This window comes from Phascolarctos cinereus, unplaced genomic scaffold (assembly GCF_003287225.1).
Source record: "Phascolarctos cinereus isolate Bilbo 61053 unplaced genomic scaffold, phaCin_HiC Scaffold_7;HRSCAF=346, whole genome shotgun sequence".
Classification (NCBI taxonomy): domain Eukaryota; kingdom Metazoa; phylum Chordata; class Mammalia; order Diprotodontia; family Phascolarctidae; genus Phascolarctos; species Phascolarctos cinereus.
This window is the reverse complement of record NW_027556180.1, coordinates 128,156,255-128,173,991: the sequence shown is the minus strand read 5'-3', so window position 1 is coordinate 128,173,991 and position 17,737 is coordinate 128,156,255. Positions and strand designations below refer to the sequence as shown.

General features: G+C 38.1%; 1 protein-coding gene across 1 annotated transcript; it reads left to right on the top strand.

The window, feature by feature from the left end:
- Positions 1–6,101: 6,101 nt before the first annotated feature.
- LOC144454749 (uncharacterized) lies at positions 6,102–14,406 on the top strand. The gene is made up of 3 exons (XM_078147221.1): positions 6,102–6,699; positions 10,551–10,722; positions 11,967–14,406. Exons 2-3 carry the CDS (start codon positions 10,675–10,677, stop codon positions 13,809–13,811), a joined length of 1,893 nt encoding a protein of 630 aa, XP_078003347.1. The 5' UTR covers positions 6,102–6,699; positions 10,551–10,674; the 3' UTR covers positions 13,812–14,406.
- Positions 14,407–17,737: the final 3,331 nt, after the last annotated feature.

Genomic DNA, 17,737 nt, shown 5'->3' with positions numbered 1-17,737 from the left:
TATGATTTATTAGTTTGTCTTAATGACAATTAGACATTATCATAGTTTTCAACTACTTTCTTTTTGTATGGTTTGTTTTTAACTGCTTTCTGAGCAAAGCATGTTATTTGTTTCTGAATATAAAAGTGATTTTCCTAATTTATGAGGACTGAAGATAATTAATTTCAATCCAAGGGAATCTTGGAAAGGTGGTTCATCTGAGCAAAATGTCTCCTCTTCTCTCACACCATCTTGCACTCAGCCTGAATTATGCTGCTCCTTACTTTAATTTGTATTGTAAGTTTTTTTGTCACATGAACAGGGTAAAAAATGTGACATATGTAAAAACTAAAGATTTCTGGTTGCCAGTCTAATTAAAATTCAAGAAAGGGTGAATTTAATCTAATTGAAATGATAAGATATCCATAAATTACCTCTCCAAAAAGAATATAAGCCTGAAGCTTATATAGTTCCATGAAGATAATAATCATTGAAAATGCTTACAGATCAAGCTTCCTATTGCCTCCCAAGTACAGTCCAAACTCTTAAGCCTGGAATTCAAGGCCCTGCACTACTTGACGCTAATTTGCAAATAACAAATAACAAAACTCAGTGTAGCTTGTAAGCATTTTGGTTGTCCTACCTCTTTGCCTTTTTTCAGCCTAATCCCTGGGTCTAGAAAGTGTTTAATTTCCTCTCTTTACCTATCAAATTTTGACCGGTCCTTTAAAACCAAATTTAATTTCTAATGTTAATGTAACTAGCAATTGTTTCTGTTTTGGCCAGAAACCCTGAAGGTCTTCCCCTCCCATACTGTCTTTAAAAAAAAAAAAATTTGGACTAGTTAATGTGGCCATTCTCTGCCTAGCCTTAATTTCTTACCTAGCCTTAATCACTGAGTGGGCATTGCCTCAGTCAAACTGAGACCTGTTGAAGACCTTATCTTTAAAAAGCTAAGGTCTCCAATTGCACCCAGGGCCATCTCCAGTCCTTCAGTTATATATCTCACCACTGGACCCAGATGGCTCTGGAGGAGAATGTGAGGCTGGTGACTTTACACAGCCCTCTCTCACTTGAATCCAATTCACATGCTTATCATAGCATCATCTCCGTGAAGTAAGTTTTCTTTGAGAATGAAAGAAAAACAACAGCTTCTCAGTCAGAGAGCCTCTCCTGCTGCCTCTAATATTCTTCCTCTTCCGACCATATTCTTTGTTTTATAAAATCCTAATATATTTAATCATACAATTTCACATCTCATATGAGAGGCAATGTGCATAGAGTAGAGACAGCTAGATTTAGAATCAAGATGGATCACTGATACAAATTGACTGTATGATCTAAGCAAGTCCATTAACTTGTGAGTTCCTCACCAGGCATTTAGTATATGAATATGCTGATGAAATGACAGGTTTAATATATACACGTATATGTGTCTGTACATGCAATCACGCACACACACATATACATATGTGTGATTATGCATACATACAAATTACATAATTATGCATGTATGTATTATAACATATCTCTTGGCATTGCCTGGAGAAGGCATTTAACAAAATTTTGTTGTTATTAAGTGCCAATCAGCAGATAGTTATTAATCATCTACCATGAGCTGTGTACTGTGCTGGGCCCTGGGGATATAAAGACAAAAATGAATCAGCCCCTGTCCTAGAGAAATTTATGTTGTTTTCGTGTGTCACTAGCATTACAAAGTATCCAATAGAAAGCTTTCAGAATATATGAATTAGCATAATTTTAGGGGATTTATTAGCATTTATGTACTCGACCAGTTACAATAATTCAATCCATGCACCTGATTATTTCCCAATGTAAAGAAGTGGTCTTGTCTTTTTTACTGAATACAAGATTTGTCTTTGTAATATATGGAACTCATTTAGACTAAGAATAGAAGGGCCTGGCTGAGAACACTAAAGTAGTAAGGAAAGTTAAGAAAGGAAGTTAGCTACTAGGTAATCAATTCTTTAGACATGACAGTTCTTGTTATTTTTATCCATGGGAAGATTGTAAAAAAAAAAAAAGAAGAAAACTCAAGGAAAAAGATTAATAAGAAAGTCCTTAAGGGTGAGGCTATTTTTTCTTCTTCTCCTCTTCCTCCTCTTCTTCCTCCTTCTTCTTCTTCTAAATTGTCAATGCCCTTCATAGTTCCTGGAACATAGTAATTGCTTAATAATTGCTTATTGATTGGTTGATAAGGAAATCATAAATGACTTCTGTTTTAATAATTTAAAACAAAATGATAAAAAAGTAGGAAGACAGAACACACTAACTAAAAGCATATATGAATGAAAATTATTGGGAACAAAAGGACAAATACTTCTGATGAAGATTTAGGAATAACTGAAAAGTATACATTTGATTATTGAAATTCATTTATTTAAATGTAAATAGTAGGAATTCAAGATTCATTGATATTATTTATTTTAATATAGTTTACAGAGTAGTCATTTTTAAATGGCAGAATATTTTATGGGCATGAATTCCAAGCTATTCTTTTTAGCAAACATTTAAGACCATTTTACTTCCTTGGAGAATCACTGTTTTTAACTTCTGAATGTAATTTTCTTTCTGTAAAGAAGCAGTGCAGACAATTTATTAATTCATTTCAGAAAAAAGGTAAAATAAAGAAATCCTAAAGCTAAAAATACACAAGCACCACATTTATTAGCAAGCCAGCTGTCTTTAAAAGATCTTTCCTTGTTCCCTCTGTAAGACTTGTTAGCAACCCATATGAATACTTGCATTCTTGAAAAAAAAAGATAATATTACATAGTAAATCAATACCTGTCCTAGGCCTGGTTGAATACATGTTGATATGAACCCAGCCATCGAAAGAGAGACAGAGAGAGAGAGACAGAGAGAGAGAGAGAGAAAGAGATAAAAGGGAATGGAGTTGGGGTGGGGAGGGGAAGTATTTACTACCACTCACTCACTGAATCACCTTCTTGAAGATAAGGGCATAAGTGGAACAATGGTGTTGCTTCACTTCTAGCCTGAAAAGAGAGTGGTGAAATGAAAGAGTGAATATAAGTACTAGACAACATTAATTCTTTCCCATTACTTGTGTTACAGTTAAGTAACATTTTTTTTTTTTTGTGAGGCAATTGGGGTTAAGTGACTTGTGCAGAGTCACATAGCTAGTGAGTGTTATGTGTCTGAGGCTGGATTTGAACTCAGGTCATCCTGACTCCAGAGCCAATGTTTTTGGTTTTTTTTTCATTTTTGTTTACTTGTTTTTTTGGCCACAGCAGCAAGTGTTTGGTATGAGACTAGATTTGAACTTAGGTCCTCCTGACTTCAAGGCCTGTGCTCTATCCACTGCACCACCTAGCTGCTCCAGTTAAACAAGTTTTTAACATAAGCACTAAAACTCTTTCTTGAACTCTGTCTGTTTTTTGTTTTTGTTTTTGTCTGAGGCCAAATTTGAACTTAGGTCTTCCTGAGTCTAGGCCCAGGGCTTTATTTTTTAAAATTTATTTATTTTTAGTTTTCAACATTTACTTCCATAAGATTGTGAGTTTTAAATTGTCTCCTGCTCCCATTTCTTTTCCCCCACCCTGAGATGGCTTATAATCCAATATACACTCTCTCTATATATTCATGTTAGGAATATTTTCCCATTAGTCGTAATGTAAAGAAGAATTGGAACTAATGTGAGGAACCATGAGAATTAAGCAATAAAGCAAAACAACAAAGGAAAAGGAGAGCAAATAGTATGTTTCCATCTGCATTCAGACTCCATATTTATTTTTCTGTGTGTGGATAGCAATTTCCATCATGAATCTCTGGTAGTTGTCTCAGATTCTTGCAGTGCTGTGAATAGCCAAATCCATAATGTGGCTGTTACTGTGTACAATGTTCACCTGGCTCTGCTCGCTTCACTCAACATCAGTCCATGCAAGTCTTTCCAGGTTTTTCTGAAGTCCGCTTGCTCATCATTTGTTATGGCATAATAGTGCTCCATTACATTCATATACCGCACTTGTTCAACCATTGCCAGAAGCAACCTGTCAATTTCCAATTCTTTGCCACCACAAAAAGAGCTGCTATAAATATTTTTGTACATGTGCATGCTTTTCCCATTTTTGTGATCTCTTTGGGATACAGACCTAGAAATTATATTGCTAGGTTAAAGGGTATACACAATTTTATAGCCCTTTGGGCAGAGCCCCAAACTGCTTTCCAAAATGGTCGGATCATTTCACAACTCCACTAATAATGTATTAGTGTTGCAATCTTCCCACATCTTCTGCAACATTTATCCTGTTTTGTCATGTTAGCCAATCTGATAGGTGTGATGTGATACCTCAGAGTCATTTTGATTTTCATTTCTCTAATCAATAGTAATTTAGAACATTTTTTCATGTGATTATAGATAGCTTTAGTTTCTTCTTCTGAAAACTGCCTGTTCATATCTTTTGACCATTTATCAATTGGAGAATAACTTGTATTCTTATAAATTTGACTTAGTTCTCTATATATTTTAGAAATGAGACCTTTATGAGAGTCACTGGTTGTAGAAATTCTTTCCCAGTTTTCTACTTCCCTTCTAATCTTAGAATGCATTGGCTTTATTTGTGCAAAAACTTCAATTTAATATAATCAAAATTGTTCATTTTGCCTTTCATAATGCTATCTATCTCTTGTTTGGTCATAAATTCTTCCCTGCTCCATATATCTGAAAAATAAACTATTCCTTGCTCTTCTAGTTTGCTTATAGAATCAGTCTTTATATCTAAATCGTATATCCATTTTGATTTTACCATGGTATAAGGTGAAGATATTGGTCTTTGCCCAGTTTCTGCCATACATTTTTCTTATTTGCCCAGAAGTTTTTGCTAAATAGTGATTTCTTATTCCAGAAGCTATATTCTTTGAATTTATCAAATAGTAGATTAGTATATTCATTGACTGTTGTGTCTTGCATATCGAATCTATTCTACTAATGCATCACTCTATTTCTTATTCAGTACTGATACATTACTTGGTGGTGCAGGAACTGGTTTGGGTATAGTTAATTCTATAGACCTTGAGACCTTGGCTAGCAGACTGCGCAGTGCTGGACAAGATGTTTCTCAAGCTTTGACTGTGAATGCCCAATGGTTACCCACAACGATCCTGCCACACCAAAATACATTACAATACCAAGGCCAATTTTTACAAGTCTTTAATAATAGCATCCTCGTTAATTTACACCTTATGAAAAACATTGGTGTTTTATTTAATTGGACTAAATGTTCCTTGCAAAACTTATATACCCTCATACAGAAGGAAAATGCCCAAAGATTACTACAGGAAGGTAACTCTCACATATGGAACGATATACTTGACTTGTCAGATGTATGGAAAAAGCAAAAACCTGAGAATGCTAGATGCACTCCACTTTGGTGCACTGGAACTATTATACTCTACCAAGTTAGAACTTGGACTGTTATGTGCCAATTTCATGTAATACCTTTTGTCTTACATAAATACTTTGCTTTACCTCATATCTATGGAAACTATATAGATTGGTATAATGTAACTCATACTCTGTCTGATTGTGTTGTAACTAATGGAGGGATTGTTTGTGGGATGATGACTCGGCAGATGGAACCCTGCCTTCTCTCACATTCATCCAATTTGTGTGATCTAACTTTATACCCAGTGAGTAACTTTTCTATGATATATGAAGTATCTACTCAATATGTTTGTATAGCCTCTAATAATCACTCTGACCTTCTATCTGCAGATATTACTACTGTTCCATTTTCTGGTTGCTTATCCAATGTATCTTTCCTACGCTGGCAAGGAAATGATTTTTACTTTCCACCAGACACTAACCTAGTTAAAAATTTTGCTTGGGTACCCCAATCTTTGCCTCTACCTCATGTGTCTCTATCTCTATATCCCCTTATGAACATCTTGAATCAGTCGACTGAAATCAAAAAGTTATTAGAGTCCAACCAACGCGCGTTAAATGAACATCAATACAGACTCTTATAGCCGCAGGAAGACTAGTCGAAGCTTCTCATTTAGTGACTCAGATACTAATCATCATTGGTATGATTTTCTTTTAAATCTCCTACTGCTACTATGTATTTTAATTCCTTAGCTACCCCATACTACTACTTGCTTTGTTCTTTTTATGTCTTTGTATATGCAATTGTTGTATGTATACCAAAATACGCACTATATACACTCATGTCACACCTTTGCCCCTCACCTATTATTCTCATGATCTTAAGGCCAAGTGAAATGGAAATTGGAAATTCCCCTTTAAATTAATAAGATCACTCAAATAAATAGGTTCAGTTCAAATCTCGGTCATGACCGTTCCATATCTCCTGAGTGTTCTTGGCCTAGCATTCCAGGAACTAGCCATTCCTAGGTCACGTTGACATGGAGGGTTGGCTCCTCTCCTTGTGAGACGTGATGTTATTAAAAAACAAAATACCAAGCCTCAGGCGGATGGGAGCGTGGCTAAGGTCAGATGTGTATTGGACAAACCATGAATAGCGCAAGCATCAAAAAGGGCTTCTTGGCCCCAAGCCTTCTTTGTTTAGAACAATATAAAAACACTGCGTCCTGTAAGCCCGCTGAGCCTCACCCGCGGGAAGGACGCTTCGCCCGGGAAAATCTTTACACAATTCAAGTTTGTACTGGCTGCAACGGGGCTCCCAGCCGTTGATTGATTTTGGAGGTTCCCTTGAATTGGTGATGTATTCTCTTCCATTACCGACTCTCTTGATCGGTGCTATATTATTGATTGTTCTTATTATTTATGCTTTCTATGCAAATTCAAACTATCTGTGCTTTGCTTCTTCTAAATAAATTATCTATTTCCTATTATTTTCTGGTGCATTGGAGAGTGTCATTTATAGGAGCGAATCCGAACCTCACTAAATCATATTAATACAAAATTGGCGTCACGAACAGGATTCGCTGTATAAATGCCTTTCTTTAAGAGAAATGTTGAGCCCCGGGCTCCGGTAGAGGTCCCCGGTTGGGAGGACCCTCCGTTTTCCTCGCTCGCAAAAACCTGGTCACAGTGTACAGGACCTAGTGAGGATTGGGGGAGCAGGGTGAGGAACGGAAGGCCCTCACAGTTGACTGCATGTTTATCTAATATTCCAATTGAAAAGGGGAAAGAAATGAGTGGAGTATGCCGAAGAGGGTGGGCTCTTCTGACTGCATATAGGACAGTGTGTTTGGAGTTAGACAGGAAGGAGGAAGAGAAAGCACAAATGGAGAAAGAAATGTCTGAATTGCAGGGTCGATTGTCTATGCTGCAGTGCCAGAATTTTATATTAGGGGATCAAGCTAGGAATTATCAAAATGTAGCCGAGAAGGCTGCTGTTCGGGTGGCACAGTATAAATATAGAAATAGGCGAGGAAAAGTGAATAAAAGGAAAGTGCATGCTGTAATCGCCGCAGCAAATATGAATTGGGACCCTGATACTTGGGACGGCGATATTTGGGATGAGGATGACGACGGGTGGGAAGAAGTGATAGAGGAGGAAATTCCGGACGTTAAGGAGGGGAAGCTCGGCCGATAGTTAGGAGAAAAGCCGAAAAGGAGGGAACTAACCCACCCAGGGTGACTGAAATTACGGAAGATTACTCCCAAAGAGAAATTACGGATTTGCTTAGTAGGTTCTCACAGCGGTCGGGAGAACCTGCAATCTCCTGGCTTGTAAGATTGAGTGATGGGGAGCAGGAGGAGTGTGGTTAGATCCTAAGGACTGTTTAAAATTTTTAAGCCTGACCTCCAATCCCTTTGTACAACAGGCATTTCGTGATCACGGCCAGGTAGCACTCAATAGTAATGGTGCAAACACCACAATTTTAGAGCTAGTAGCTCAAGGATTGAGGACCCAGTATCCCGATTCCTCTATGTGGCCAAATGCCGCCCGTGGTATACTCTTAAGGATGGGATTCAAAAACTAAAGGAAGAAGTTATGAAAACTGCGGTTGTAGTAGGAGAAGCTGATACCTACACTGATACCCCTGTGATTGCTGTACATCGGGCCCCCGTTGTTAAAACCGCCCCTGCGACATATAAACATCTGATTCTGACTTTATTAGTAGCAGCCACGGGAGAATCTTTAGGACAAGTAATTGACAAACTGTCCCAACTGGGAGATCTTGGGGAATTTAGGGATGTGGGAGAAACTGCTTCCAGAGACTGGGGAAAGCCCCGATCTAGTTCACAGAACAGACTAACCCGGAGGGAGCTATTCTCAGCCCTTCTGAAGGCTGGAGTAAATAGGGAAGAGATAGATGGAATTCCCACTTCCGAACTAGCCCAGTTGTATAAGAAAAAAGTGAAAAACGCTGGTCAAGTTTCGGCTTTGAATGCTGTTACTCCCAGTGCTCCTCCCTCACTATACCCCTCATTGGACCATTTTAAAGGGGACTAGGAAAAAGGCCAAACCCTTCGTGTCCATGCTTTGCATACTGATTATCGGCCTCATGTTCCAATAACTATTTTTTGGAGGAATGGTTCAACCACCAAGGCAAATGCCCTAGTGGACACGGGGGCGGAGGCCACGTTAATATATGGAAATCCTTCAAAGTTTAAAAAAGGAATACCTATAACTATATCTGGATTAGGGGGCGATGAAATCCCTGCTAAACAAGTTCAACTAGAAATGAAAATTGGCAACTTTTCTAAAAGAGAATATACCGTGGTTGTAGTTCCTATACCAGAATATATTGTAGGGATAGATATATTAAAAGGAATGACTTTATATTTACCAGACGGAAAGTATCAATTCGCTGCCCGCTCCCTTCAAATATGCGCTATAGTAGGGAAGTTGAGAATACCCCCTGTCATATTACCTACTCCATCCCAGATAGTAAATCTCAAACAATATAGAATTCCTGGAGGAATAGCAGAAATTACTAAAACTATACAGGAATATGTACAAGCTGGGGTAATGATCCCGACCACTACTGCATGGAATAACCCAGTTTGGCCAGTTAGAAAATCTGATGGCTCATGGAGAATGACAGTGGATTATAGACAACTCAATAAATTTACTCCACCTCTACACGCCGCTGTACCGGATACAATATCCTTAATTGAGAGTATACAAGCCTATAAAGGTTTCTGGTATGCGGTAATAGATCTGGCTAATGCTTTTTTCACTATACCCATAGACCCCAAACAATGGGATCAGTTTGCATTCACATGGCAAGGCAGGCAATATACCTTTACACGACTCCCACAAGGCTATATACATAGCCCAACCATTTGCCACCGAATTGTAGCTGAGCATTTAGATGAGTTGAAATGGTCTGATGTGAAAATAACTCATTATATTGATGATATTTTAATACAGGCAGAGAATAAAGAGGTGGTAGAGAAAAGATTAACTCAACTAATAGAACATATGAAGGAGAAGGGATGGGAGATTAATCCTGATAAAATTCAAGGTCCAGCTCAAAGTGTGAAGTTTTTAGGAATAATTTGGAATAAGGGTCATAGAGAAATCCTCCCCAAGGCCAAGCAAAAAATATTAGATTTTTCACCTCCTAGGGACAAAAGAGAAGCTCAAAAGTTCGTTGGGTTGTTTGGTTTTGGAGGAATCACATTCCTCATTTAGGTCAGATTTTGAAGCCATTGTATAAAGTTACCCGGAAAAAGTATGCATTTGAATGGGGGGAAACAGAATCGAAAGCCTTTGAGGAAGCCAAAATAGCTATTCAAACTGCCCTGGATCTTTGGCCTGTACAGCCAGGGCCGATGGAATTGCAAGTTACAGTTTTGCATGGATATGCTGATTGGAGTTTATGGCAAAAACAACAGGGCAGGAATGTTCCTTTAGGATTTTGGTCGCGGAAACTGCCACCTGCTGGCCAAAATTATACTCCTTTTGAACAACAATTATTGGCTGCATATTGGGCCCTGGTAGAGACAGAACATTTAACTTTAAACCATGAAGTTGTATTGAGGCCAGCCATACCCATTATGAGTTGGATTATGGGGACCCCCGCCTCACATAAAATAGGACATGCCCAAGAATCATCAATTATTAAATGGAAATGGTATTTGCAAAATAGAGTCAAGACAGGCAGATCGGGTGTTTCCACCTTGCATGAAAAGGTATTAGAATTATCAAAACATTCCAATGATGTTGATATACCAAAAACTTATGAACAATCGCCCGTCTCTTGGAATAGCGGGTATGATTTGTTATCCCCTGAACAAAAGAATCATGCCTGGTTTACGGATGGGTCGGCTAAATATATAGGATCTAAAAGGTGCTGGAAAGCTGTAGCCTATAACCCTTCATGCAATACTATTTTGGAAAGCTCTGGTGAAGGCCGGAGTAGCCAATGGGCCGAATTAGTGGCTGTCTATCAAGTAATTCAAAAGGAACAAGGTGGCCAATGTCATATATATACTGATTCCTGGGCCGTAGCCAATGGCCTAGCAGTTTGGATGCCAATTTGGAAGAAACACGAATGGAAAATTAGAGACAAAGATGTGTGGGGAAAAGAATTATGGGAACAAATATGGGAATGGTGTCAATGTACTAATGTATCTGTATTTCATGTAGATGCCCATGTGAATCAAGATTCTGTGGAACGTGAGTATAATGCCCGTGCTGATGAATTATCCAAACTTCAAGGAAAAGCTTTAAAGGTCACCCCCAGAAAGGAAAACGAAACACAATTAGGAAAATGGGTCCATATCACCGCAGGACATCTTGGCGCTCTTGCATCTTACAGGTGGGCATTAGACAGAGGGATTAACATACCTCTGGATCTATTTAAGCAAATAGTACAAAACTGCATACAATGTCAATTATTTGCTCATCGGCCTGTGCCGAAGAAAATCACTGGAGAATTGGCTAGAGGGTCTTTACCTGCTCAAATTTGGCAAATAGACTATATTGGACCCTTACCTGTTAGTCAGGGGTGTCAATATGCCTGCACTTGTGTGGACACCTACTCTGGGGTATTAGTTGCCTGCCCCTATAAACGGGCTACCCAGAAAAACACTTGTAAAACCCTAGATATTATTTCTCTTTATTATGGGACCCCCCTACAAATACAGAGTGATAATGGTACACATTTTAAAGGTAAGGATATAGATGAGTATTGTAAATATAATAATATAGAATGGATTTACCATATACCATATTATCCCCAAGCCGCTGGTTTGATAGAAAGAATGAACGGATTATTAAAGGAGAAACTAAAGAAATTAAGTGAGAACCATGATTTGAAGAGATGGAAAGAAAATTTGTTTGAGGCCTTAAAGCAATTAAATAACAGGCCTCTGACTGATGGGGGTGGGACTCCTCTTTCAAGAATGATGACTCCTAATTTACAAATAAGGAGAATTTCGTCCCCCTTGACCATTCAATGGTGGACTTTACATGAGAATGCTAGGCAGCCCTGGCATGCCTCTTTAGGCTCCGCTGGGTATGATCTATATGTAATTCATGATGTCCATATTCCTCCATTAGGCCAACAACTGTGTTCTACAGGAGTAGGAGTTAAGCTCCCTGAAGGACACTATGGACAATTGTTCTCTAGATCTGGTTTAGCCCTAAACAACCAAGTCCATGTCTTGGGTGGAGTCATAGACAATGACTATAGAGGAGAAATTAAAGTTTGTTTACATAACTCTCATGAAAGCGAACCTTTTGAATGTAAGACTGGTGAGAGAATTTGTCAACTAGTGATATTACCCTATTTAAATGGTTCGTGGCAGAAAATCAATGGGTCTCCTGACTCCACAGAAAGAGGAGATCAGGGATTTGGGAGCTCTAATAATAGTGACATCTCCTGGATACCAGAAAAGGCAATTCCTGGTACTAAAGTTTGGATAAAGAAGCATCAATCTGATAGACCAAGGCCAGCTGAGCTCATCGCACAAGGAAACACTAATACTGCCATAGTAGTATACCCTGGTGATGATAAGTGGTATCATGTCCCACTAACCCAAATGTTTTTGCGAAATTAAGTGTTTTACAGTGTTTTCCTGCTACACGCTAACTATGGCATGGACTCCAGGTATTCCAGTGGGAACTCCTCAGCAAGGACCGCGTACTGATTCCATCTACGTTGGTGAAAACAACACCCAGATCATGAATTGGTCATACCCATTCAACGTAGAAGTTTGGGACGCCCCTCTATTTCCCCTAATGAGAGTCAATTTAACTAGTTTTAATCTAACTGTAACTGCAGCAAACGGTACCAATATATCCTGTACCCTTACAAGTTGGCCACCTAGTCCATATTTTCCTAAAAGGTTAAGATCTGTAACATATAATTGGACACAAGTAAACTCCACCTACACTGTCTCACTATCACAAGCGGACGACAGAAAATATTTTTATTGTCGTAACACCTCCAATGGGCTGTATGAAGAATATCTAAACCAATTAGTATGGGTTGTACCTGTGACTCCGAAACCTCCTGGAATAATTCGTGTCCCCCGCTCATGTACTAACACCTCTATCTTGCAACACAAAATAGTGTTTCATTATAATGTAACTTTTCCCTCTTTAGAAAGTTGTGTCAGGAAAAAAAGAGCTTGGTATGATACATTACTTGGTGGTGCAGGAACTGGTTTGGGTATAGTTAATTCTATAGACCTTGAGACCTTGGCTAGCAGACTGCGCAGTGCTGGACAAGATGTTTCTCAAGCTTTGACTGTGAATGCCCAATGGTTACCCACAACGATCCTGCCACACCAAAATACATTACAATACCAAGGCCAATTTTTACAAGTCTTTAATAATAGCATCCTCGTTAATTTACACCTTATGAAAAACATTGGTGTTTTATTTAATTGGACTAAATGTTCCTTGCAAAACTTATATACCCTCATACAGAAGGAAAATGCCCAAAGATTACTACAGGAAGGTAACTCTCACATATGGAACGATATACTTGACTTGTCAGATGTATGGAAAAAGCAAAAACCTGAGAATGCTAGATGCACTCCACTTTGGTGCGCTGGAACTATTATACTCTACCAAGTTAAAACTTGGACTGTTATGTGCCAATTTCATGTAATACCTTTTGTCTTACATAAATACTTTGCTTTACCTCATATCTATGGAAACTATATAGATTGGTATAATGTAACTCATACTCTGTCTGATTGTGTTGTAACTAATGGAGGGATTGTTTGTGGGATGATGACTCGGCAGATGGAACCCTGCCTTCTCTCACATTCATCCAATTTGTGTGATCTAACTTTATACCCAGTGAGTAACTTTTCTATGATATATGAAGTATCTACTCAATATGTTTGTATAGCCTCTAATAATCACTCTGACCTTCTATCTGTAGATATTACTACTGTTCCATTTTCTGGTTGCTTATCCAATGTATCTTTCCTACGCTGGCAAGGAAATGATTTTTACTTTCCACCAGACACTAACCTAGTTAAAAATTTTGCTTGGGTACCCCAATCTTTGCCTCTACCTCATGTGTCTCTATCTCTATATCCCCTTATGAACATCTTGAATCAGTCGACTGAAATCAAAAAGTTATTAGAGTCCAACCAACGCGCGTTAAATGAACATCGAATACAGACTCTTATAGCCGCAGGAAGACTAGTCGAAGCTTCTCATTTAGTGATCTCAGATACTAATCATCATTGGTATGATTTTCTTTTTAAATCTCCTACTGCTACTATGTATTTTAATTCCTTAGCTACCCCCATACTACTACTTGCTTTGTTCTTTTTATGTCTTTGTATATGCAATTGTTGTATGTATACCAAAATACGCACTATATACACTCATGTCACACCTTTGCCCCTCACCTATTATTCTCATGATCTTAAGGCCAAGTGAAATGGAAATTGGAAATTCCCCTTTAAATTAATAAGATCACTCAAATAAATAGGTTCAGTTCAAATCTCGGTCATGACCGTTCCATATCTCCTGAGTGTTCTTGGCCTAGCATTCCAGGAACTAGCCATTCCTAGGTCACGTTGACATGGAGGGTTGGCTCCTCTCCTTGTGAGACGTGATGTTATTAAAAAACAAAATACCAAGCCTCAGGCGGATGGGAGCGTGGCTAAGGTCAGATGTGTATTGGACAAACCATGAATAGCGCAAGCATCAAAAAGGGCTTCTTGGCCCCAAGCCTTCTTTGTTTAGAACAATATAAAAACACTGCGTCCTGTAAGCCCGCTGAGCCTCACCCTCGGGAAGGACGCTTCGCCCGGGAAAATCTTTACACAATTCAAGTTTGTACTGGCTGTAACGGGGCTCCCAGCCGTTGATTGATTTTGGAGGTTCCCTTGAATTGGTGATGTATTCTCTTCCATTACCGACTCTCTTGATCGGTGCTATATTATTGATTGTTCTTATTATTTATGCTTTCTATGCAAATTCAAACTATCTGTGCTTTGCTTCTTCTAAATAAATTATCTATTTCCTATTATTTTCTGGTGCATTGGAGAGTGTCATTTATAGGAGCGAATCCGAACCTCACTAAATCCTATTAATACAAGTACCAAGATTGCTGCTTTATAATATAATTTAAGATTAGGTACAGGTAGGCCACCTTCCCCTGCATTTCCTTTCATTAGTTCCTTTGATATTTTTGACTTTTTGTTCTTCCAGATGAATTTTGTTATTATCATTTCTAATTCTATAAAATAATTTTTTGGCAGTTTGACTGGGATGGCACTGAATAAGTAAATTAATTTAGGTAGAATGGTCATTTTGATTATATTAGCTTGGCCTATCCTTGAACAACTGATATTTTTCCAATTATTTAGATATGACTTTATTTGTGTGAAAAGTGTTTTGTAATTGTGTTCATATAGTTCCTGAGTTTGTTTTGGCATGTACACTCCCATTAGAATATATGGTAATTTTAAATGAAATTTCTCTTTCTGTCTCTGGCTGCTGGCCTTTGTGAGTAATATATAGAAATAATGAAGATTTGTCAGGGTTTATTTTATATCCTGCAACTTCACTAAATTTGTTTATTATTTCAAGGAATTTTTTTACTTTATTCTGTAAGATTCTGTAGATATACCATCACATCATCTGCAAAGAGTGATAATTTTGTTTCTTTTTTTGCCTATTCTAATTCCTTCAATTTCTTTCTCTTTTCTAACTCCTACAGCTAACACATCTAGCAAAATATTGAATAATAGTGGTGATAATAGACATATTTGTTTCACTCCTGATCTTATTGGAAATTCTTCTAGTTTATCCACATTGCATATAAGGATTGCTGATGGTTTTTGATAGATGCTATCTATCTTTTTAAGGAAGACTTCATTTATTCCTATGTTCTCTTCTGTTTTTCCTTTTTTAAAAATTTTAATTTTTCACCATTCGTCTTCTTTTTATTTATTTATTATTAGTTTTCAACATTCACTTCCACAAGATTTTAAGTTCCAAATTTTCTCCCCATCCCATATCTCCCCCCACCCCAAGATGACATGCATTTTGTATACCCCTTCCCCTAATCTGCCCATCCTGCTATCTTCCCCCCCCCTTCTCTTATCCCCTTCCCCTTACATTTCTTGTAGGGCAGGATAGATTACTATACCCCATTTCCTGTACATCTTATTTCCCATTTGCATGTGAAAATAATTGTTCAACATGTGTTTTTAAAACTTTGGGTTCCAAATTTTCTTCCTTGTTCCTTCCTCACCCACTCTCATTAAAAAAGCAAACAACTCAATATAGTTTATACATGCATAGTCATGCCAGACACTTCCATGGTAGTTATGTTGTGAAAAACTAAGTACATTTCCCTTCATCCCATCCTGCCCCCCATTTATTCAATTCTCTCTTTTGACCCTGTCCCTTCTCAGAAGTGTTTGCTCCTGATTATCCCCTCCACCAGTCTGCCCTCCCCTCTTTTTTTGTGAGATATTTTACCCCATTCTACCTCCCCATTTCTTCTTCTCCAAGAACAATCCTCTCTCATCCCTTAATTTTATTTTCCAGATATGACCCCTTAATCTTCAACTCACCCTCTGCCCTCTATCTGTCTATCTCTATATACATACATATAATTTTTTTCCTCTAACTACCCTAATACCGACAAAGGTCTCATGAATTATAAATATTGTCTTTCCTTTCAGGAATGTAAACAGTTCGATCTTAGTAAGTCTCTTATGATTTTTCTTTCCTGTTTACCTCTTCATGTTCCACTTGAGTCTTGTATTTGAAAGTCAAATTTTATATTCAGCTCTGTTCTTTTCATCAAGAATGCTTGAAAGCCCCCTATTTTACTGAATGACCATTTTTTTCCCCTGAAAGATCATATTCTGTTTTGCTGGGTAGGTGATTCTTTGTTGTAATCCTATCTCCTTTGCCCTCCAGAATATTATATTCCATGCCCTTCCATCCCTTAATGTAGAAGCAGCTAAATATTGGGTTATCCTGACTGTATTTCCACAATACTTGAATTGTTTCTTTTTGGATGCTTGCAGTATTTTCTCCTTGACCTGGGAACTCTGGAATTTGGCTACAATATTCCTAGGAGTTTTCCTTTGGGAATCTCTTTCAGGAGGTGATTGGTGGATTGTTTCAATTTCTATTTTGCCCTATAATTCTAAAATATCACAGCAATTTTCCTTGATAATTTCTTGAAAGATGATGTCTGGGCTCTTTTTTTGATCATGACTTTCAGATAGTCCAATAATTTTTAAATTCTCTCTCCTGGATCTATTTTCCAGGTCAGTTGTTTTTCCAATGAGATATTTCACATTGCTTTCTATTTTTTCATCCTTTTGGATTTGTTTTTACAGTGTCTTGATTTCTCATAAAGTCACTAGCTTCCAATCACTGTATTCTAATTTTTAAGGAAGCATTTTCTTCAGTAAGCTTTTGAATTTCCTTTTCCATTTGGCCAATTTTGCTTTTTAGACCATTCTTCTCCTCATTGGCTTTTTGGACCTCTTTTGCCATTTAGGTTAGGCTATTTTTTAAGGTGTTATTTTCTTCAGTATTTTTTGGGTCTCCTTTAGCAAGCTGTTGACTTGTTTTTCATGATTTTCTTGCATCATTCACAATTTTTCCTCTACTTCTTTTACTTGCTTCTAAAAATCCTTTTTGAGCTCTTCCATGGTCTGGGACCAATTTATATGTTTCTTGGAAGATTTGAATGTAGGAGCTTTGACTTTGTTTTCTTCTTCTGGTTGTATGTTTTGATCTTCTTAGTCACCAAAGTAAGATTCTATGGTATGACTCTTTTTATACTGCTTGCTCATCGTCCTAGCCAATTATTTGAGTTATAAACTGTTTGTTAAGGTAGGGGTCTGCTTCTAGTGTGAGAATGTACTATCCCAAGCTTTGGGGGTTTGTGCAGCTGTTTTCAGAGATACTTGTAGGGACCTGTAAATTTTCAGTTCTTCCAAGGTGGTATGATAAGGGGCGAGGTGTTTACTCCTTTCCTGGCCTATGCTCTGGTCTATCAGTGACCACAAGCAGTCCTTTCTGTCTTGGAAATGTGAGGAAGATTTACTCCTTACTGCCATTATAAGCTCCACCACGCCAGAGCTCCTCCTTGCCCCAGGACTGCCACCCAGAACTGTGAGCCAGATTCAAGCGTGGGTAAAGCAAGAGAATGATGTACCAGCAGAGAGATCCTTGCAATGTTGTTCTCATTAGTTACTTGATTGCCCCTTAGTCTGTGAGCCAGAAGCTTGAGAAGCAGCCACCACCCCAAGGCTCTGCTCAGGAAGTGGGGGCTGGGAATGTGCTGCTCTCTCTCACTGCAGACACAGACTTTTCCCAGTGAACCT

Excerpts from the sequence above, each read along its gene's own strand:
- LOC144454749 (XM_078147221.1), top strand. The coding sequence starts at position 10,675 with ATGGGTCCATATCACCGCAGGACATCTTGGCGCTCTTGCATCTTACAG. Across the intron at positions 10,723-11,966 it reads GGCGCTCTTGCATCTTACAG|TGTTTTACAGTGTTTTCCTG; the intron begins GTGGGCATTAGA and ends TGCGAAATTAAG.